This window comes from Geotrypetes seraphini, chromosome 1 (genome assembly GCF_902459505.1).
Source record: "Geotrypetes seraphini chromosome 1, aGeoSer1.1, whole genome shotgun sequence".
Lineage (NCBI taxonomy): Eukaryota > Metazoa > Chordata > Amphibia > Gymnophiona > Dermophiidae > Geotrypetes > Geotrypetes seraphini.
Window position 1 is genome coordinate 9,601,878 of NC_047084.1, and position 24,195 is coordinate 9,626,072.

The window sequence follows — 24,195 nt, forward strand, 5'->3', positions numbered from 1 at the left end:
CAGGACCGCTCGCACCCCCACCCCGAAGGACCGCTCGCACGCACACCCACCCGCACCCGCACCCCCACCCTGAACGACCGCTCGCATCCCCACAGCCTCCCGACCCCCCCCATCATGTACAAGCTCCTACCGGTGTCCTGCTGCTTCCTCTTGGCGGTCCCGACTCCCCGACACGAGACACGATCGGGGCAAGAGGGAGCTCAAGCCCTCTTGCCCCAGCCAACCGCGGCACCCCCGACATGATCGGGGCAAGAGGGAGCTCAAGCCCTCTTGCCCCCCCGACTCCCCAACACGATCGGGGCAAAAGGGAGCCCAAGCCCTCTTGCCCCGCTGACTCCCCAACTCCCCGACAATATCGGGCCAGGAGGGAGCCCAAGTCCTCCTGGCCCTGGCGACCCCCCCCCCCGCTAGTTGTTCAGGCCAGGAGGGAGCCCAAACCCTCCTGGCCACGGCGACCCCCTACCCCCACCCCGCACTACATTACGGGCAGGAGGGATCCCAGGCCTTCCTGCCCTCGATGCAAACCCCCCTCCCCCCAACGACTGCCCCCCCAAGAACCTCCGACTGCCCCCCCAGCCGACCCGCGACCCCCCTGGTCGACCCCCACCCCCCTTCCCCGTACCTTTCTGTAGTTGGCCGGACAGACGGGAGCCAAACCCGCCTGTCCGACAGGCAGCCAATGACGGAATGAGGCCGGATTGGCCCATCCGTCCCAAAGCTCCACCTACTGGTGGGGCCTAAGGCGCCTGGGCCAATCAGAATAGGCCCGGGAGCCTTAGGTCCCTCCTGGGGGCGGGGCCTTGGGCACATGGTCGGGTTGGGTCGGGTGTCGGGACACCGGTAGGAGCTTCTACATGATGGGGGGGGTCGGGAGGCTGTGGGGGTGCGAGCGGTCCTTCAGGGTGGGGGTGCGGGTGGGAGTGCGTGCGAGCGGTCCTTCGGGGTGGGGGTGCGAGCGGTCCTGTGGGGGGGGGGTGAATCGGACGTCGGTGGGGGGGAACTATGTAAAAAAAATTTTGTACAACGCGCTCACGCGTATAACGTGCAAGGGTATGCGCGGTATGGAAAAACCACGTAAAACGCGCGCGTTATATGCGAGAAAATACGGTACTCCAAGGATTTTAACTGAGGAGACTAGATTTAGTGGAGTATTATTGAGGGTGAATGAATTTATCAGAGTTATGTCTTTTCTCCAGGTAAATGACATTGATTTAGTCTTATTTATGTTAAGTGCCAATTTGTTTGTGTTAAGCCAGTTTTGTATTATTTCCAGTTTGTGATTAATGGATATAATTTCGTTATTGTTTTTTGGGTCCAAGGGGTGAATGAGTTGAATGTCATCGGCATAAGAGAAAGGAGTGAAGCCTATGGACTGGCAGATGCTTAACAGTGGAGAGAGAAATATATTAAACAGGAGAGGAGACAAGATGGATCCTTGAGGGATTCCGAAAGTAGAGGAATAAGTTGTAGACATTTCGTTATTAAACTTAACAGAAGAAGTGCAATTAGCGAGATATGAAGAGAGCCAAGATAGACCTTTCTCTGTTATGCCTATTGATTCTAACCTTTGTAGAAGTAAATCATAGTCTATAGTGTCAAAAGCAGCTAAGATATCTAATGAAAAAAGGATAACAGATTTGTGGTGGTCTATGTGATATTGTATGTTTGATGTTAATCCTATTAAAGAATATTCCGTATTGTGAAATTTTCGAAATCCTGTTTGGTTGGGGTGTAGTGCATTAGTATTTTCTATAAAGTCAGAGAGTTGGTTAAATATGAGTTTCTCTGTTAATTTTGCCAAAAATGGTAGGTTAGCTATCGGGCGGTAATTTGTGAGTTCATTTATACTAATTTTATGATTTTTAAGGATAGGAGTAATGGTTGCAGTTTTCCAAAGGGGAGGAACGGTAGCTGTGAGTAGACTCTTCTGAATAAGGATAAAAGGTCCAAAGTGAGAAAAGTGTTTTTTTAAGTAAAAAGGTGGAATGATTTCAGAACCGGAGCTTTTTAAGTTAACTTGTTGAAAAAGGGATTCTATATCTGTAATTGAAGGAATTTTGAAGTTTGCACATCTTGCTGTTGGTATGAGTTTTGTTTGACTAATGTTTGTTGGGTTAATTGTTGTGTTTGAGGTAAAAGAATTACGAATGTTGTTAATCTTTTGGATGAAAGCATCGGCTAAGTCTTGTGCTTTTAATTGTAGCTGTGTTGATAATCATTTATTAATAGAAAATGGAAATAAGATGATACTGTTTATTGAACTAATTTTAATACATTTTTAACAAATTCAGAGACCATAATTCCTTTCCTCAGGTCAGGACAGGGATACTGTAACAGCAGTATAGTTTACTGATCTGAAGAAAGAGGTTTTAACCTCTGAAAGCTAAGAAAGAAATGTATTAGTCCAATAAAATGATGGGCACTAAGTTTTCTTCCCGCTATACCCCATGCCTCCTACCCAAATGCAAAATATAAATTGATGGGCTTCCCAAAGCCCTGCCAGCTGAAAATCTCTTCCTCTAGGAAGGAAGGGGAGTTTTGTTCAGAGATGTTTGGAGGTTGCATAGAAGAAAAACTGTACACTGGCACTGGTATGGTAATCTTTGTTTGTTTTGAATTTTAAAATAAAAGAAATAAAGTGGAAATAAAGAAGTAAAACATGAGGGCGGGGCATGGTGGGGTAGGGCAGGGCAGGAGGCCCAGTGTACTTGTGTGCCTAGGGGCCCTCGACAAATTAATCAGCCTTCTATGAAAACTGTGCATGCTAAAACTCTACTTTGACTTTGCATTGTTCAGATTGTTAGTGCAATCACTAATCTTAAGATCCCTGGACTACTGCAACATAATCTACCTAGGATCCCACAAAAAAAACCATAAAAGGACTGAGAACGATCCAAAACATGGAGGTAAGACTAATCTTTGGACTGAAAAAGTCTGACCATATCACCCCATATTTCAAAAAATTCCACTGGCTACCGATCGAGGCCAGAATTATCTTCAAGTTTGGGTGCCTATGTTACAAGATATTCTTCGGCACCTCATCCACCTACCTCCTGAGCCACTTTGTCCTACAGGTTAAACCCTGCCTCTCTCGCAAACTATTACTATTCACTTTCCCGAACCCCAAGGAATGCCAATTCAAAAAAATTCCTGGATAGAACTCTATCCTTCCAAGCAGGCATCTGGAACAACACCCTAAGTGACCTCCTCCTGAACTCTCTGACATAACAATCTTTCAGAAATGCTCTGAAAACCCACTTATTCGACAAATTCGTCTGAATTTCCAACTTCCTCCCAATGACTAACCCCCCCAACATACCCCCTCTTCCTTTCATTACCTTGCTCCCCTCCTTCTATTCACACCCCAAACCCATGTTGTATTGTCGCAATACGCCTGTACTCCCCACAAACCTGTAACTGAACTAATACCATGTAATCACTCTATTCGCTTCAACACTGTATACCGTTTTGAACTGAAAAGGTATGACGGGATATAAATAAAGCTATTATTATTATTAAGTGACTTGCCCAGAGTCACAAGGCACCGCAGTGGAAATTGAACTCACAACCTCAGGGTGCTGAGGCAACTGCTCTAACCACTCCTTCATGCCTAACATAAGTTTCCTTTATAGAACCTTTTCTTAGACGTCAAATTTATTGATGATAACTAATCTGCAGTATCCTCAACCCAAACTATCTGGGGTGTGGCATAACTAGTCTAGGAACTGAATGAGGGCCTCCTTTGTACATTTCAGATTTTAATATATACCATTTGTGAGATACAAATTTTTATTGATATTAGCAATAAATGAAGCACTGTTTCCATTTTAGTCATGCAATCCAGAGTACAAATAAAAGTGTCTTCAATTCAGCTGTGCTATTATCTGAACAATTGGAGTTAGGCTTATATGAAAGGCTGGCCCTCAGAAGTAGTACTGCAAGACCACTGCTGTGTGTCCCAGAAGTTGTGCGTGTACTTTCAGTGCTCTCATCTGATTAGCTAATCAATCAAATTTAGGACAGTCTTTTGTTCAGTCCTATCTTGTTACTTAGCTATGTAGGTACTGGAACTAAATATTGCCCGTGCTCACATAAGTTTATTGTTTATTCAAGCTTATATACTGCTACTAATGACTGGAACGGTTTACATTAGCTTCCCAATGGTGTCACAAAGCATGGGCTTCTGTAGTAGTGTAACAAAACAGAGCTGTTGAACATGGGCTATTGACATGGTATTACAATGCATCCTCCTGAACTAATCTCATATCACATTCACCCTATGCCTATCCATACAGCCCCTCTCAAACCATATATAAACCAAACTAAAATCTAACTATAAATAATGAATATAAACATAAGATATAAATTATAAAAAATAATATAAATATAAAATGCACCCCCCCCCCAAAAAAAAGCTAACAAAATATAACAAATTAAACCAAAACCAAAAATCACAAGGTAAAAATTAGAAAAGAAAAAGAAAAAAATCAGTTTTAAAGTCACTGTCCACAAGGCTTAAATCTTCCACTTCAGTATCCTAGTCTGCCTGGTAGGTTTGTGTCTGTGCCATTTATACATGCAGGCCATGAGCTGGTCCCCTCAAAGCCAGCTGGACAGCACCTCTCCGAACCAGGACCTCACCTCCAGCCCATCACAAAAAGGGTCCGCCATGAGACGCAGTTTCCATGATCCAGCAAGCCCGAAGATTGAAACGGTCAGCATGAAACAGAAGAAGACAGCCAGCACTTCACAGAATGCCCCAGCCCAAAGTTGTCATAATGCTGGCACTTAGGCCTTCCACAAGACGTAACCCCTGCTGCTGCTGATTTTCTTTGGGCAGCTCCTGATGTCAGTGGAGCTGTCCTTTAAAAAATAACTTTAAACAGTTCTTCACAAGTTGTCAGGGGGTAGTTGTTAGCTCCCACGCTGGCCCACTTCTCCCTTCCCCCTGCAGCTGCTGGTTTTGCTTGGGCAGCTCCCAGATTGCCCTTCCACTGCCTGGTTTATGAATGGGTGGCTAGAGATTACCATTGCAAGTCATTGCAGCCTTTTTGATGCCAGAGCCACTATGGACAGGAGTGAGTGGAGTTTGTTTCTGTGATGGTCAGGTCAGCCTGAGGGGTTGGGGGCTGTCTTTGGCTGGCAAGGGTTCAGGTCATATTAGGGGTTCGTTTTTAGTGCAAGATGAGGGGGATGGGGGGGGTTAGGTATTGAGTTATAATAAGAGTGCTTGACTGGTTTGGAAGAATTGGAAGAGGAGATTGGGTCATGTGTGGAGCATGCTTGACTGGTTTGGGAGAGTTTGGAAAGGGAACTGGGATATGCTGAGGGAGAGATCTGATATCCTCTTATGCAAGTCCTGGCCAATATTTATCCAGGACTTGCATATGTGTTTATGTGGGTCCCAGCTGAATATCAGGGTGATTATCTCAGAGTCCTACATTTCTTCAGCTTGGCTAGAAGGCTTTTCCTTTCAACCGATGGGTCAGAGTAAGGAAATATTAACCTAAGACACTGTTGCTACAATATATGATGTCTCTATTTTTATTGTCAATGGAAGATTCTGCTGCCATAAGAACATCCTATTGATTATACTAGTCACTCCTATTATTATACACATTTATCAATGGTCCTGCACCCCATAGACTGAACTTCTAGCTCCAAAGCCTGTGCACACTGAACTCCTGGCTCTTGAGGCTGCCTGGGCCAGGACCCAGGCGCCGTAAAGTAGGGGCAGGTGCCGAACAGGCATGACTGGGAATTAGGAGCTTTGACCTTTAGAGACAGCTCTGAGTCTGGAATTAACCAGCCCCAGCCCCCCTCCCTTCACTATTCCGCTTTCTTCTGCAACAAACGAAACCATTGCCTTGTATGCAGTTCACAAATGGGAGACCGGCAGCGGAGATCACTACCATTCCCTATGGCATAGTTCTTGTGTCCATGGGAACCAACTCTTCAAAATGATTGTGGGTGCTAAACTCTACACAAGTGAAGGTTCTCTGGTCAAAATTAAGGAGTTTGGTCAATATTGGGGGTGCTCAAGCACCTAAAGAGCTGGCACCTATAGTTGTGCACATGCACCAAGTAAATTTCTCCCCCTTAAAGAAGTGGTTTTACATTCCGGTACTTTAGCATTTTTCCCTGTCTGTCCTGGTGGGCTCAAACTCTATCTAGTGTACCTGGGGCAATGGGGGAATTAAGTGACTTGCCCAGGGTCACAAGGAGCAGTGAGGGATTTGAACCCATAGCCGCAGGATGCTGAGGGTTTAGCTCTAACTACTGCACCACACCCTAATGCCCCCTGTGCCAAAAAACACAAGAAATACGTATTAGCACATGGATAGCATGTGCACATGGCAAAATTACCACAGGATGCTTTAGTGCAGCCCATCCTACGCCATTTTTGCTGTGGTAAGCATGTGCTAGTGTTTACTACAGATTTGTAAGAGGGCCCCTAGGACTAGCATTACCAGATTTCCCCAGACATGTCCTCTTTTTGAGGACTCTGTTGGGCATCCGGGTGGATTTTTCAATTTGCCACTTTAGTCCGGTTTTCGCCATTTGGGGGGGGGGGGCGGCGGCAGCGGCAGCAGCCTGAAAAAGAAATCATCCCAGCTGGGTTTGGCTTTGTGCTCTGGAGCTCCTACCTTGGCAGCCTTTCCATCTGGTCCTCTCCCTTCCACCTACACCTGGCCACACCCACTGCTCTACAGCCCTCTGTCCTCCTGCCCCGTGATTCATTAATTAAGGCAGGCTGCTGATGTCAGGGCCTTCCCTCTGCAAGTCCTGCCTACTTTGTTTCAACTTCCTGTTTCCACAAAGGTGGAACTCAAAGTATAGAGATACACCAACCAAACACTGTGGTCTGATATATCATAGCTGCAACACAAGAAAGGATGGGGTGCCATGGAGGGCAAGTTACACAGAATGCAATTATAGCTTGCTACGACCCTGACTGCACACAGCAGGCAACTACCTAGGCGAGGGGTGGGGCAAGTGGGTGGGGTGAGGGGCAGGGCCATGTGTCCTCTTTTGTGGCTTCACAAATATGGTAACCCTACCTAGGACAAATGGCAAAAAAAGGAAAGACATGCATCAAAATCAATTCTGACTGTGTAAATCAGTGGTCTCCAATCCATGGCCCCAAGGTCGCATGTTACCCCCCAGAAGTGGTCCATTATAGCTTTCAAACCGTAGGCTGAAATGCTCTTCAAATCCTGTAAATGCATTAATTTCAGTTTTGCCCACTTGATACAGTAATTGCAAACAATCTCTTATATGTGCTACTCAGGCATCTCATTTATAGAATTTGCTGCCGTTGACAATCCAAAATAAAGTAAGTTTTTAAAATATATCTTTGAAGTGTTATAGAATCAATATTGGTATTAATTTTTAATATTTAATACTCAGTCTGAACAAGCAGGTTAAGGTGTATTATAAAATTAGTAGGTATATGTAAGTTTGAAATCTTTTGGAGGCCTTCAGAGTTTTCTTGTATTCATACTGCGGCCCTTTACATGAAATGAAAAAGGTTGGAAACCACTGGTATAAATCTTTTTTTTTTTAAATGTCTAAAATATTCTAAAGGCAGTCTTGAACTTGTGAATTTATTTGTTTGCTTCTGGTGAGCACATTATTAATTATGACACTTGTTCCCTGGTATTGGCAGGGATATAATCTAAGTTCAGAAAAGCTCTGAAGCAGCCTGTCGCCCAAGGCTTGCAAGCTGTTTGTTATCACATGTTTTTCAATACACGTGGAGGTCATGGAGTTCCAAGAGTATGTACTGCCGAGAGTAAACACCCTCCCCCTCCCTGTGGGCAGGTAGACACAGAAAATGCAGCACAGAGACTTTTGCACCCAGCTCTGTTTGTAAATGGTGTGCCATCAAACACAGAGAAAGAAAAACATGTACAAAAAAAGGACAGGTGGGGTATTAAAATTAAACAGAGCAGGGCTCATTTCGATAGTCTGATTGGAATCTCAAACGTATTGACTTGCATTACAGGTGCTTCTGTTTCCTGTTTACAGTGGAGCTTTAAATAGTTTCCAAAATCAATTCCAGTCCTCTCTGACCTAATTTCATTTGTACACATTGTATATTAACTGAAACTCCCTCAGGTTTGTTCAAAAAGTTGTTTATGTGCTCTGCAGACTTCATTTGGCTCCTGGCAGTATTACCATTTATGGGAATAATAATAAAAAAAAAGGATTCACAGAAACAAAAGATCTGCAAGTTAGTAAGAATGTATAACTGAAATGAAGATTATAGACAAAACACTTTTATTTTACCCTACTGCAGGGGTAGAGAACTCCGGTCCTCGAGAGCTGTATTCCAGTCAGGTGGTCAGGATTTCCCCAATGAATATGTATTGAAAGCAGTGCATGCAAATAGATCTCATGCATATTCATTGGGGAAATCCTGAAAACCTGACTGGAATACGGCTCTCGAGGACCGGAGTTCCCTACCCCTGCCCTACTGGATGTGTTCAGGAATTAACACAAAGCATGAGCTCGCTGTATTGCTCACTTTACTGTTATTTATATTCACAGCTTTCTGCAAGGAGCAGGTTCAGTAAATGGTGCCTCCCAAAAAGTCATTTTCATGCCTAACTTTAGGCACAAGCAGTTAGACCTGCCAAAGGCTACTACTACTACTACATATCACTAATATATAGTGTGACCATATGGCTCCAGAAAAAAGGGGACGGATTGAGACATCCGGGTTTTACTTCCATTGAAAGCAATGGAAGTAAGGAGAACAGATTGAGACATCTTGGTTGCTTTCAATTGAAGTAAAACCCGGATGTCTCAATCCGTCCCCTTTTTTCTGGAGCCATATGGTCACACTACTTATATAGCACTGAAAGGCTTACGCAGTGCTATACATTTTGACATTTATAGATGGTCCCTGCTCAGAAGAGCTTACAATCTAACTTGGACAGACAGACAAGACATACAGAGTTGGGAATGCAGAACCCAAGGTGAGAAGAGTTAGGAGTCGAAAGCACTCTCAAAGAGGTGGGCTTTTAACTGGGCCTTGAACACTGCTAGAGACGGAGCCCGACGTAGAGATTCGGACAGCTTGTTCCAAGCATATGGTGCAGCAAGGTAGAAGGGATGAAGTTGGCAGTTGAAGAGAACGGCACAGATAGGAGGGACTTACCAGCTGAACGGAGCTCACAGGGGGTTCAAAGGGGGAGATAAGTAAAGAGAGATATTGAGGGGCAGCTGAGTGAGTGCATTTGTAGATCAGTAACAAGAGTTTGAATTGTATTTGGAAATGGATGGAAAGCCAATGAAGTGACTTATACTCATGCTTAACTACAGTACTGTCAGTTAGGCAGAGAAATGGAACTATTCCTTAACTTCATGCCTAAATCCTATGAACACCCATGACCTGCCCGTGGCTCTCCCTTGGCCACGCCCCCTTTGGAGTGTTCGACGACATGAGCAGAATCTTCCACCTACTGCTCATGCCAGCCTAGTCTCCCTTCTGATGTCATGACCTGATCCAGCAACCAGAAAGTGATTTCAGAAGGGAGCTGAGGCCGGCACAAACAGCATTTGGAAAATGCTGCTCGTGCCTGCGAATATTTCAAATGGTAAGCAGGAGAGGGGCAGAGAGAAGGAGAGGCACTAGTGCTAGAGAATGACATGGGGACAAATTTTCCCCATCTCCACAGGAACTAGTTTTCCTGTCCTGCCCTGCAAGTTTATTTCCTGTCCCTGCCTCATTCCTGCAAGCTTCGTCTTCAACTGCACAAGACTCAAACACTTTAAAATCATTAGTGTTTGAGGCTTGTGCGGTTAAGGCAGAGCTTACATGAATGGGGCAGGGGCAGGGATAGCGACAAAACTCGCGGGGACGGGACGAGGAAATTGAGTTCCTGTGGCGATGGAGAGAAATTTGTCCCCATGTCATTCTCTAACCAGTGCCCCCATAAAGATGGCACCCGGGCCAGTCCACCCCCCACCCCCTCTTACTACGCCACTGCCTAGCACTACAAATAAATTCTATTTTTTAGTACATGGATAGCATGTGCCGATCCCAGAACTACTGAGAGTACCTCGTGGTAGTGCTTTTTAACCTGTGGTAAGTACTTAGTAAAAGGGCCCAAAGTCTTTCTGCTTTAACCCACTAAATTGTCATACTCAATAACACGGCAGGTAGGTATATTCTAGGAATCCTCTGCTGGTGTCCTGATAAAAATCATTTTGTATGCTTAAAGAACAACGGATCACACAAAGAACAACGGATCACACTGCTTTATCCAGTGAACTCAAACAAATCTAACAACCATGCTATAAATTTTATGTTAGGCATCCTTTATCTAATTAACAAAAATACTTAAATTACTTTAGGCCCAACATTCAAAGCAATTTGATTTGACAGGAGAGGCTCCTGTCCAGTTACACTGGGCTCAGCAGACCAACTGCCAATATTCAGTGGCACTTAACTAGGCTGTACTGCTGAATATCAGCTCTAATCGTCCATTCTCAAACTGGGAACTGGAAGAGCGGTTCAGGGGCAGAATCAGAGAGTTATGTGGTTACTGGCAATATCAATGCTGGTGCCCACATCGTAAAGTGACCAAGTAGGACTACCCAAAAAGTTGTCTTAATTTTGGTTACTTAGTTATGCATTGAATACTGGCACTGAATAGCTTCCAGATTATGGCTGCTAGGATGCTGAGACAATTTTAGTCCCTCAAACTCCCTGATCCCTCCCATATCCCCACAGACTGATCCACTTCACCTAAGACTGATCACCAAGAACCCCAGATAACCAGGAGCTATTCCAAGTCATTTAGTAGGATGGGGCAGGAGCGGTTCCCCTCTGCTCTTAAACCATATGGCTATTGATGCAATATGGCACCCATTGTTCCCTGACGGTAGTGCTCTGGTGGTGGTACCCTGGCAGTAGTCTTGAAGTGTTACACTATATAAGGGCAAGGAGGTAAGAGGAATTGAAACCTCAGGGAAGGAATCAGAACAGAGTGGATAAGATCAGGGGTTTCGGTAGTTTGGGTAGAGGGATGGGGGTCTTAGATGAGGGGAGATCCAAAGTGTGTGTGGGAGGGGGGGTAGAGGACCTCACAGATCTCCTTAAAGTATATAGCTCCCAGCTGATATTCAACCTGAACTCGCATAAGTGACCCATATAGCCCAGCACTGAATATCAGGGTTTATTTTATCCAGTGTCCACTGTTGACTGAATATTGACTGGTTTGCCTTTTAGAAAAATGCTGTACAGTGTTAAGATTGCAGTTCTTGAATTTTGTACAATCTACCTTTCCATTTCATGAGGAAAAGAAAGCAGTCTAATAAAGTAACTAGATTTTTTCGTACTCAAATTAAAATGTAAAATATTTGTACAAATGTTCCATTATTGTGCAAAGTGAAATAGAAGATTGAGTTTTGTTTGACTGAAAGTACTTTGGGTTCAATACATTCTTATTCTGGACTTATACAATATTATGACTAAAAGATATTCACAGTTTCAGGTGAATAATATTCATATCCTGTATTTGAATAAGAAGGGTGATAGGTTTCATTCATTTTGGAAAAGCTGATGTCTATATTCATGATGGCTCCTGCTGTCTAGTACATTATATTAAATTAACAGGCTCATTACAATATTCTCTGGCTCACTGATACTTTAAATAAAAGGCAGTCACTCTGTTGATGCCAACAGCAACTCGAATAAAGTGGAAGAAGTGCTCAGAGCATGCAGAATTCATTAGGAGGGGACGCACTATAGGAGAGACCTTAGGCGTCCGGGCCAATCAGACCCTCAGGTCCCTTCCCGGTGCATCCAAGGAGAGGCCTGAGGCTCTAATTGGCCCAGGTTGTTTAAGGCCCTTCCTATAGGAGGGGCCTTAGACAACTTGGGCCATTCAGAGCCTCAGGCCCCTCCCCGGTGCATCCCAGGTTGTACTGGGGAGGGGAAGACCCATTTTGAAGAAGCAGGCCAGTTGGCTGCAGGGAATAGGCATCCCTCTGGTCAGCCAACTAATTCAAGGTAGGGGGGAGGTTTCGGAGGCAGGGGGGTGTTGTGTGGCAGCGTGAGAGAATAAACTAGGAGAGAAACCTCCACACACACAATCCAAGCCAACAGACAACAGTGGAGGTTCAAGAACAAGGATGTGCAATTTTATTCAACAAATCATAGTCTTGTGTGGTGGCTCAAAACACACGTGCTTCGGCCAATACAGCCTGCTTCAGGAGCCTTTTTGATTCACAGTCACAAAAACTCATAAAATTGAGAAACTGGTAATCCAAGATGAAACGGAGAATCAAATGTAAAATTACAAACACTCACTGCATCTGGCAAAAGAGTAGGCATGGAAATAGTTGGGTCATGAGTTGATTGGGAGCATTATTTTCCATTATGTGCATAATTATAGAATATGGGTACCCATGCCTAAATTTAGGCTATTCAAGCTAAGTACCTTATTAAAAAGAATTATTTAAAAGAAATACTAAAAACATATATGAATAAAAAATAATGAAAAATTGATCCTATGAAGATCGGGTTCAGTGATTTGTTTCACGTGAGCCACTGGGGTAGTTTAACCCTCTGAGGATCTTTACCATCTTTAATTGTTTCAAGCTTTGTTATAAATAATACTGGAAGTTTATGTTACTTGAAGTTATTAAATTTAGGCACAGGCATTCCTACCACATGGCTGCACCTAAATAAAAAGAAGGGTAAAGAATCTAAAGAAAATAAAATTAGATATTATAATATAGCTGACATTTATTAATATGCAAGGAGTGTGGAAACAAAACTTTACAGTAGTAGTAGACAGATGGCTCTTAATTTTTAATGTCAATAGGGAAATCAACTAAAAAGAGATCATCAATCATTAATTGAGAAGACTCACCCAGGGAGCATTCCCTCCACTCTGTGGATAAGTGGGTATAAAAATGTATATGTTGAATCTTTACGGAATAATATAATAATATCTTAAATACTTTTTATAGAATGTGACTTGAAGAAAATTTCTGGAAAAGACAGTGAGACCTGAGATTTGCAATACAAATATTGCAAACACTATGGTAATTTTATGAAAATTTGAATTAGTGATTCCACATTTTATTTAAATACTTTTATACGGATTTCACATGGTTTAATGATCTAATATCTGGAAACTAAAATTCAATGCAAAGAAATGCAGAGTAATGCATTTGGGGTTTAGAAATCAAAAGGAGCCGTATGTGCTGGGAGGTGAAAGGCTGATATGCACAGATGGGGAGAGGGACCTTGAGGTGATAGTGTCTGAAGATCTAAAGGCAAAGAAACAGTGTGACAAGACAGTGGCTGTTGCCAGAAGGATGCTAGGCTGTATAGAGAGAGGCGTGACCAGTAGAAGAAAAAAGATGTTGATGCCCCTGTACAGGTCGATGGTGAGGCCCAAGTTGGAGTATTGTGTTCAATTTTGGAGACTGTATTCGGCAAAGGACATACATAGACTTGAAGTGGTCCAGAGAAAGGCAACGAAAATGGTAGGAGGTTTGCACCAAAAGAAGTATGAGGAGAGACTGGAAGTCCTGAATATGTATAACCTAGAGGAAAGGAGGGACAGGGGAGATTTGATTCAGACATTCAAATACTTGAAAGGTATTAACATAGAACAAAATCTTTTCCAGAGAAAGGAAAATAGTAAAGCCAGAGGGCATATAATTTGAGGTTGAGGGGTGGTAGACTCAAGAGTAATGTTAGGAAATTCTTCTTTATGGAGAGGATGGTTGATGCGTGGATTGCGCTTCCGAGGGAGGTGGTGAAGAAGAAAACGGTGACAGAGATCAAACAAGCAGGGGATAAACACAGAGGATCTCTAATCAGAAAATAATGGGTATATTTTGAAGGAACTAAGGCCAGTACTAGGCAGACTTGCACGGTCTGTGTACTGTATATGGACATTCAGTTGAGGATGGACTGGGGAGGGCTTCGATGGTTGGGATGGTTAAGATGGGCTGGAGTGAGCTTTGATAGGTCAAAGAAGTGCCATTTCACTCAGCTCGCAATACAGTCATTGGCAAAAAAACCTTTATTAATTTTTTTTCTTTTTTATTACTTTATCTCTCTTTTCTTTAATATAACTTATTACATAAATTTTGCTAATTTTAAATATTATTTATTAAAAAACATACCCCTAATGTGACCCATGCACTTCTTTTTTTTAAGGAACTAAATCTCTTATATTTATCACCCTCCTGCTAAGCAAATAACTTTAAACATAAGGATCAGCAGTTCTGTCACTATTTCTTAGAATCTTACTTCATACATTTCAATACTTTCATTTTTCATTGAAGTATAGAGAATTCAACTTATCTTTAGTGTTTTACCTTTCGTGATTCCTTAATTCACCACATTGTATCTTCGACATTCAGTGTACGCCATTTTTTGGACATCTACATTTTATTGAAATTGAGCCCCATAGCCAGTTTTGTTTAATTTCTAAAATAATGGGTCAATATGGCTATATGTTCAATTACTGTGTAAATTAAAGTCTTAAAAATGATTTATCAGTCTGTCCGATTGTTTTTGCCCCTTAACTCATACCTGCAGCATTGGTCCTTCCTCTGAAAACATCATCATATGCTTTCCACTGAGCAGTCACCTGATAGGCATGGATGAAAACCACAAAAACTACCACAAGGCATATCAGTGGTGCCAGTGCTGCAGTGAAGAGTGCCATGTAGACATTTGGAATAAAACACCTAGAAAAGAGAAGACAAAGATGAATGAGATTGATAAACCCAACTCTTTGACAGCTGAACCAACACACCTTTCTCAGGAACGATCCTATCCTCTTCTTATTATGGACATAGATGACTCCCCTTCCGACAGCTGAGTCTTTCTTGCTCCCCTCTTCTCCCCTCTCACCTTTTCAAGGCCCCCTCCTTAAGTTCCCTAAGACCCCATTCTATCCTCTCTATGTAAGTCGCCTAGAGCCTGAATAGGTATGAACGATACACAAATGGAAGATTAGATTAGATATCAAGTCTATCAGCCATTCATAACTATGCAATATTTCTGAAATATATTTTCTGAGAGTATGTGGGTCAGTTTTATCAATTTTATGTAAATGCACTGGCTGGTTATTCTGTGTAAGCTTCTGTAACAAGTTTGAAGTTTTAGGGAGGTTTTTTTTCCCCCTGACCCTAGCAGTTTCCGTAGAAACATAGAAAATGATAGCAGATAAAGAAGGGGAACTAATTATTACTGCACACTAAATGCTAAGACGCCCATAGGAATATACGGCCGGATTCTCTAACCAGCACTAATTTTTTAGGTGCTTGTAGTGCCCAAGCTCAGTAAAAAATGTTCTTTAGATAACATTTTTAACTGAGTTTCAAGGTGGCTAAAATATTGGCGCTGGAATTGCACCTCCATAGCTGCTTTAGGCCACCTAGCACCACTGTAGGCGTAGCTAACACCATAAGTGGTATTAGGCAGCGTAAAGTACCTATGGAGGTGTGATTCACATCAAAGGTATGCGCCAAAAATGTAGGCCTGGAGACACAATTCTTTACCCGGCACCATCGGGTGATGGGCACGTAATTGGCGGCCACTTTTAAGGCAGCTGCCGACAACAACATCAGCGTTTAAACAAACTCGATTCTGTAACCGGTGTCTGCAACATGGACGTCGGTTACAGAATCGGATTTAGTTTGGGCGGGTTTTGTTCTGATTCTGTATAGGTGCAAAACAACAGAAAATAAAGAAAAAGGGCAACTATAACAAATCTGCAAAAGACGTCAATGGACCAATTTGAATATCTTATTATGCCCCAGCAAGTCAGCATTCATTTTCTCATACTTATAAGTTAAGCATAAGCTTGCCCACCAGAAAGGAAAACTAAGGTGCTCCCAATTCTTCCAATTGCGAGTACCGTAATCATTTGCATGGCTATCCCGGTCATAATTAGTTAAAGCCGGCATTTATAGCAGTTCATGGGGGCTTAACATGCAATAATGTTCCACATAGGACTACCTCATACGTCAATGGAATTGATGCCTCCAGTATGGTATTAATCTGTCCCCATATTGACTTCCAAAAGTTAATTATCAAAGAACAATAGAACAGCAGATAATCCAGTGTCCCTACATCAAGATGACAATGCCAGCATCTATTAGATTTAGAACTGTCTAATTTTTGTAAATGAACAGGGGTCCAGAAACTTCTATGTAACAAAAAAAGCCATGTTTGTCTCATAGATGCTGCTACTGTACATCTCATCCTCCAAGTCCCAATTTGTGGCCATTGAGATGCAGAAATATGTTGCTTAATCTCAATGCTCCAAATATCTCTAAGACAAGTTTTTGGCTTTTTATTCAAGAATTCAGATATTAATTTATACCACTAGGCAGCCTGATGTCCTAGCAAATCTGTCTGGAAGAATAGAACCTGCAAACTATAATAATTTTTAAAATTTTACCATTCATGGAACCCTTTCTGAATGGCTTGTTTCAAATGCAACCACTTATAAATTTGAGACTTTGAAATACCAAAAGATTGTTGCAGTAATGAAAAATCAAGCATTTTCCCATTTGATATAACATCATCTAATATACGTATGCCTGCCTGTATCCAGTGCTTCCAGGTGATCTTAGACTCGCCAATTTCAATCTTGGAGTTTAGCCATAAGGATTGACAAGTGGATTTCTCTACTGGAATTTGTTAATAAATTTCAAGGTTTTCCAGGTATCAAATATAATATTATTGTTCTTAACGTAACTAGGTAACTTGATACTCAACACATGAGACAGCCGTAATGGGGACATAATTTGCCACTCTAAGTGCAGCCAATCAGGAAGATGTTCCATGAGCTCAGGAAGGACCCAATACATACCCTGACACAGTATATAGGCCTGATGATACCTATAAAAGTGTGGGAAATTTACCCCACCCACCGTAATTGGAACAGTAGATTTGTTATTTCTTAAACCCAAGCAATTGTTGAAACTTTTGGTGCATTGAAAGGGAGCAGTGGCATAGTGAGGGAGGTTGGCACCCTGAGTGGTAGAACCTGGCATGGCTGTATCATGTACACCCCCTTCACACACACATTCTTCCATGTTGCTTGGGCACCCCCTCAACTCTTCCCTTCTGCTTGAGTGCCCCCTGCATAACCTTTTGAAATGCTCACTGGCACAAACAGCATCTTGAACCTGCTGCATATGCCGACATCTGCTCCCTTCTAATGTCACGTTCTGGTCCCATGATCAGGAAGTGATGTCAGAAGGGAGCTGACACCAGTGCGAGCAGCAAGTAGAAGATGCTTCTAGAACCAGCATTCATTTAAAAAGGTACATGGGGGGGGGTGAGAGGGGCGGAGGAGGAAAGGCACCAGCGCTCCCCATGAAGATGGCACCCAGGGCAGTACACGCCCTGCCCCCCTTACTTTGCCATTGGGAGGGAGGTCTGACTGTGATTGTAGTTCTCTTTATTAAGCACATAATCTGTCTTTCACAAATGATTCATCTGCTTTGTAGTTAGGGCTTTTCTTTTTTCTATATGTATGTTTCCTGCTTGACTCCAGCAACATTTGAACTAATGAATGATATATATTTCCTGTATTAAGGGGTTTCCCTGTATATTTATGTCCTGTTCTGATTTATTTTTCAAGTACTGTATATGCTTGAATATTATGTTGAATTCTAAAAGAAAATAATAAAAAAAGAAAATGCCCCTCTATATGTATTTGGAGCATATCTATTTCCTAATAGTAGTAGTTGTCTCCAAAACTCCCCTGCCAAGAGAATGAATCTGCCTTCGGGATTCTGAATTTTTTTATGAATATAGAATGGTATTCTTTTGTGAATTAATATGGTTGCTCATCTCTTCTCTGAATGCTGAGCAGTCAATATGACCCACCCAATCTCTTTGTAGTTTGATATGTTCAGTCTTATTCAAGTATGTCTCTTGAATATATGCTATGCCTGTATCCTCCCTCTTCAAATATGTCAGAATTTTAGTCCAGGTGAATGTATGTCATCAACATTTAAAGTTGCAATTTTAAGGTAATATATAAAAATAAAACAAAACAAAACTTGAAGGAAATAAGATAATACTTTTTTATTGGACTAACTCAGAGGTAGGCAATTCCAGTCCTCAAAAGCCGGAGCCAGGTCAGGTTTTTAGGATATCCACAATGAATATGTATGAGATGGATTTGCATGCACTGCCTCCTTGAGATGCAAATCTATCTCATGCATATTTATTGTGGAATCCTGAAAACCTGACCTGGCTCCAGCTCTTGAGGACCGGAATTACCTACCTCTGGACTAACTCAATGCATTTTATGATGAGTTTTCGAAGGTAACCCCTTCTTCTTCAGATCAGAAATAAGCAAATATTGACAAATATTGGTATATGTAAGGAAAACATGAAAGCATTCCAGGGATAGTTTCAAAAATAAATTTAAAACTGCTTTGACACCACTCTGTCTGTTACTTAACCACCCATCCCTCCCCTCTTCCTGTGAAACTATCACTGAAATGCACAAAACACCCTTTATAGAGGATAAATAAAGATCTTTCTAGCTCAACTTTGGATGCCACGTACTGATTCTGGCTCCATGTTATAAAATGAGGGGGTTAGTGCATGGGTTACTGTGACTGTGAATTAACAGTTACCACATACTATGGACTCCTTTTACAAAGGTGCATTAGGGCCCTAACACGCGGAATAGCGCACGCTAAAATGCTGTGCGTGCTAGCTGCTACCGCCTCCTTTAAGCAGGCAGTAGTTTTTCAGCTAGTGCGTGCTATAGCACGCGCTAATTTGGTGCGTGCGCTAAAAACACTAGCGCATCTTTGTAAAAGGAACCCTATGTATTCATGTACTAACTGCTTTGCACACTTTAGTGAAAAGCCCCCTAAATTACCTTTACAAAAAAGAAAGAACAAACACATGGAATGTTCTGGAACAGATTCAGCAAGGTAAGAAATATTTTGAATCAAATTTGACCAAACATTTCACCTTCTCCTTATTTGATTATTTTCTAGAAAAGCAAAATTTTCTCTATTTCCCCTAAAATATCATTTATACGTCTGACTCCCCAGAGAGAAAGAGGAACATTTTTAACTGCAGCTTAGTCATTGTTTTATCTTAAGAATTCATTTTTGTCAACAGGATGTTCCTGTTATTTTTAAACCCTGAAATCTCAAAAACAAGACGTAATAGCACAGTATAGGAGGCCATGTGAGAAATATCAGGTCCTCAGGGTTGAATGAGTATGTGAAAAAGGCCAAATAATCTCTGGTGCTTTTTTCTCAGGGTGACTCCCTCATTCATTTTAAATGGTTTCCCATGTGTTAAGGCAGCTCAGTAAAAGTTTTCATTTCTGCTGACTTTATAGGTACGTTGGATAGATTGTGAGCTTGCTGGGACAGAGAGGGAAAACTGCTTGAGTGACCTGAATAAATGAATGAAAACCGTTCTGAGCTCCCCTGGGAGAATGGTATAGAAAATTGAATAAATAAATAAATGCTAGTACTTAGTAGCAAAGTTGGAAAGACAGGATACCAATTATCTTTCTACTACTGACAGTGCCCTAATGCTTTTCTTTCTGAAACTATATTTGTACTGTTATCTGTGTGAATATTAGAAGATTATCATTAGGGCTCCGGATTCTAGCCATTTATAAATTATGGTGTCAACTTTTAGTGAGGGTAAGGGGATTATTTAAAAAAATACATATTGTTAGCAACACTGTACATATGGTCCACACAAATGAACATAAGTGCCTCTGACGTGGAAGAGTAGTCTAATGGTTAGTGCAGTGGACTTTGATCCTAATTCTCCCCCAAAACCTCCTCTTAAATAATCTCTTCCTCCCCAAAACACCAACCAAGTATTCAGATCCCTGAAATGTAACGTAATCTTATTTGTACTCTAACTGTAATCTATTTGTTATATCACACAGTAACGTACAGTCAATTTAATATCCAATTTGCAAGTTCTTCCGGAATTAATCCAGGTACCTCTCCTCCCTTGTAACCAAAAAAAAAACAAAAAACAAAACTGTTGTAACTTCACTGGAAATGTCCAGTTAGCTCTTTTGTAATCCGCCTTGAACTGCAAGGTATAGGCGGAATAGAAGTCCCTAATGTAATGTTTAATTCTCACTGCAGCTCCCTGTGACCCTGGGCAAGTCACCCGACACTCCATTGCCCCAGGTACAAAAACAGATTGTGAGCTAACTAGAGACAGAGAAACTACCTGCATATGAGGTATACAGCACTGCAATAGGATTCAATTGAAGTATACAGCACTGCATACATCTAGTAATGCTGTAGAAATGAGTAGTACACGTCCCCCTCCATATTCGCGGGGGTTCAGGGCAGAGCCGGCCTACGAATATGAAAAAACCGCAAATAATATTCGGGCCGGTTCTGCCCCTAACCCCCGCTTCCCTCAGCTATTTTAAGCCCTGAAAGTCCCCCATTAAGCCTTACCTGGTGGTCTAGCGGGTTTTCAGGCAGGAGCGATCCTACTACTACTATACTTACTCTCTCGAGCCATTTCCTGTGAGCGATCTGCACGGGGCAGGAGCGTGGGAAGATCGTTCCTGCCCCGAAAACCTGCTAGACCACCAGGTAAGGCTTAAGGGGTGGATGGGGGGGGGGCTTACAGGTCTTAAAATAGACCAAAAAATGAAAGTGATTTTTTTTTCATTTAAAACCGCGAATAAGCGAATCCGTACATACGGAATTCACGAACACGGAGGGGGAAGTGTAGTAGTATTTGTATAGCAATATTCAGTTGCTATAGGAATAACCTAAATATTTAACATAAGAACATAAGAATTGCCACTGCTGAGTCAGACCAGTGGTCCATCATGCCCAGCAGTCCGCTCACGCGGCGGCCCTCTGGTCTAAGACCAGCACCCTAACTGAGACTAGCTCTACCAGCGCACGTTCTTGTTCAGCAGAAACGTGTCTAACTTTGTCTTGAATCCTTGGAGAGTGTTTTCCCCTATAACAGCCTCTGGAAGAGCGTTCCAGCTTTCTACCACTCTCTGGGTGAAGAAGAACTTCCTTACGTTTTTATGGAATCTATCCCCTTTCAACTTTAGAGAGTGCCCTCTTGTTCTCCCTACCTTGTAGAGGGTGAACAACCTGTCCTTATCTACTAAGCCTATCCCCTTCAGTACCTTGAATGTTTCGATCATTTCCCCTCTCAATCTCCTATATTCGAGGGAGAAGAAGCCCAGTTTCTCTAATCTTTCGCTGTACGACAGCTCCTCCAGCCCCTTAACCATCTTAGTTGCTCTTCTCTGGACCCTTTCGAGTAGTACAATGTCCTTCTTCATGTACAGTGACCAGTGCTGGACGCAGTACTCCAGGTGAGGGTATACCATGGCCCGGTACAGCGGCATGATAACCTTCTCTGATCTGTTCGTGATCCCCTTCTTTATCATTCCTAGCATTCTGCTTGCCCTTTTTGCTGCCGCCGCACATTTGCTTTAGCACAGCTATTTAGCAGCTCTGTAGTAAACATCTAGCTTGTATCTGTACAGAGACTGAATATTGTTGCCATTCCAATAATATACAGTTCCTACCTTACTCCACCCTAGTCCTATACAGAGAGAATTCAGGAAGATACATTTTTGCCCTAGCATAATTGGTATAGGGGCTAAATCCCAGCAGATGATAGACTTATACAGTGGCAGTACCAATGGCTGGTAAACAACTACGGTAAATCCTTTTGAAAATTCCCCCCATAAATTTAGGTGTTTATTGTCTAGCTAATTATTTTTCTAAGGCATTAGAATTCAATATCCATGTTTTTCAACATAAATACTAATACATAGATACTGATTGATTATAAGTGCTTGTTTCATTATTATTATTTGTATATAAATTGTATTGCACTTTTTGTTGGCATTAAAAACTAAATAAAATTAAAATAAAAAATAATTTATAGCTTCATTTTCTGGTTGATGGGGAGAATATCTGTTTACCAACAGAAAATGGCTTACTGAAAATTGCCCCGCCCAGTTTTTATTAAGCTAGTGAAACCAACTTTAATGTCTTTTATATTAAGCCAGGGGTTCTCAACCCAGTTCTCAGGACACACCAAGCCAGTTAGATTTTCGGGACATCTATGGCCTTCTTTTATTAAGCCGTAGTAGAAATTTTTATTGTGGCCCAGGGTGCTAAATGCTCCGATGCTGCTCTGACGCTCATATAATTCCTATGAGCTTCGGAGTATTTAGCACTGCAGGCTGCAGTAGAAACCTCTACCATGGCTTAGTAAGTGGGGAAGGGGGAGTTCTAAGTGAGATAGAGTATGCAAATTTATCTCATGCATATTCAGTGTGGATATCTTGAAATCCTGATTGACTGGGTTGAGAGAGAATCCCTGTTTTAGGCATACCCCATTCAGTTTCCACTGTTTTACCCTCTTCTCTTCAGCTCCAAGATTTAGACCTCATCTCTGTAGTCTCAAAGTCCCCCTTCCATTTTATCCAGTTCCCACCCTAACTAGTCTACTGTCTGTATCCTTCAGCCTACCATTCCAGTTTCCACCCAGCCAGTTTTCCACCAACTTCAGTTTTAGAAAAACACCAGTCTCTTCCTTCTCACATGCAGTAGAAAGAACAGTATATTTTTGATTTATTTTTAGTGACATCAACTGTTTGGGCTGAGGTGTACTATCAGCCGAAATGGCACTAGCACTGTACTAAGGTGGTGATGTTATCAGTTCCATTTATTATTATTATTATTATATATCACAAATCATAACAGAAATGTCTAAGTGGCTCGATTTGCAAGTCCACCTGCTCACGAACCAGCATCGCCCCTCCCCGCCTGCGAACGCTGCCCCCCGCTAACCGGCATCACTCCCCCCTCGCGAACACCTGCCCAAACTGAAGCCTTACCCCCATCTGGCACCGGCACGCAGCACCAATCCACAGGAGGTGCCGGTGCTGGAAGATCTTGCTGCTTGCTTGAGCATCTGCGCATTCTCAAGGCCTTCTGGTTCTCATTCTCTCCGAGAATCTTTGACAGCTGAATCAACACACCTCTCTCTGGAATGATCCTATCCTCTTCTTATTATGGACATAGATGACTCCCCTTCCGACAACTGAATCTTTCTTGCTTACCTCTTCTCCCCCTCATCTTTTCAATGCCCTCCTCCTTAAATTCCCTAAGACCCCTTCTAGCCTCTCTATGTAAGTCGTATGAACGCTGCCGCCATATTTGTTTGAAAGAGTGTTCAGACGGGAAGGTGGTGATCCTGTAGGTAGGTCCAACTTTATAATGTGAAAGATTGGGTTTATCTAGAGATGTTTATAGATTTATTTATGGTTAAGTTTATAATTATGGTGTTCTTTATAGGGGATTGGCCTTGAGAAAGCAATAGCGAAACATGTCATGTCGGCAGTTATTCCCTGAAAAACAGACCATGAAGCTAAGTGTCTTCATGAAGTTATATTAGAATGTTTTGAAAAGGTAGATATTTAAAAAATATGTTTAAAAGAATTATTGGGTTTATGAACCTATGACGAACTGACACATAAAGCTTAAGGCAATGAAAGTTTTGAGCCTCGAGTGGTGTTACTGAGGTTCAGGGTTAAGCTAGATCAAAGTAGTGACATGGGAATTTATGAAAACTGCATACAGTCAAACTTTGGTTTGTGAATAACGTGGTTTGCAAGTGTTTTGCAAGACGAGTATTCTCGCAAATCTTGCCTCGCAAACTGAGTGCTATCCCTATACATGAGCGAATTAAGCCATCCGCCATCCCAATAAAGCACACATTACGTGTAAGCACACACATATGACCCACGCATTATCGGGACGGCAGCTGGCTCCCCTCCCCTCGCGCCGCTCGCTCCTCTGCCGAGCTCAACAGGTTGCTAATCTGTCAGAGAGTCACTTCCCTGCAGAGCCCATCTCCACCCACCATGGCCGCTACCAAGAACAGCTTGGGAGATGCTCCCCAGAGCAGCAGAGTTCTTAAGCCAGATCTGAGCGGTAGGTCAGCACAGACCCTATCCCGCATTCCGGGAAAATGCGGCAGAATCTGGCTCTTTGCTGTCCTGGGGCTCTGGGCATAGAGTCCGGGGTAGGGGGTGAGACCTGAGAGCCATCACTCCTGACTCGTATGCCGCACATTCCTGAGAGCCACTGGGAGCTGAAAGCCTGGCAGCAGGACCTGCGCCGGTA

At 42.5% G+C, this 24,195-nt stretch overlaps 1 protein-coding gene across 1 annotated transcript in view; it reads right to left on the reverse strand.

Moving 5' to 3' along the window:
* ADGRV1 (adhesion G protein-coupled receptor V1) overlaps window positions 1-24,195 on the reverse strand; it is a 786,618-nt gene that overhangs the window by 82,635 nt on the left and 679,788 nt on the right. The window contains exon 86 of the mRNA XM_033919809.1: window positions 14,573-14,730. Coding sequence (XP_033775700.1) covers window positions 14,573-14,730 — 158 coding nt within the window. The remainder of the gene's footprint in view (window positions 1-14,572; window positions 14,731-24,195) is intronic.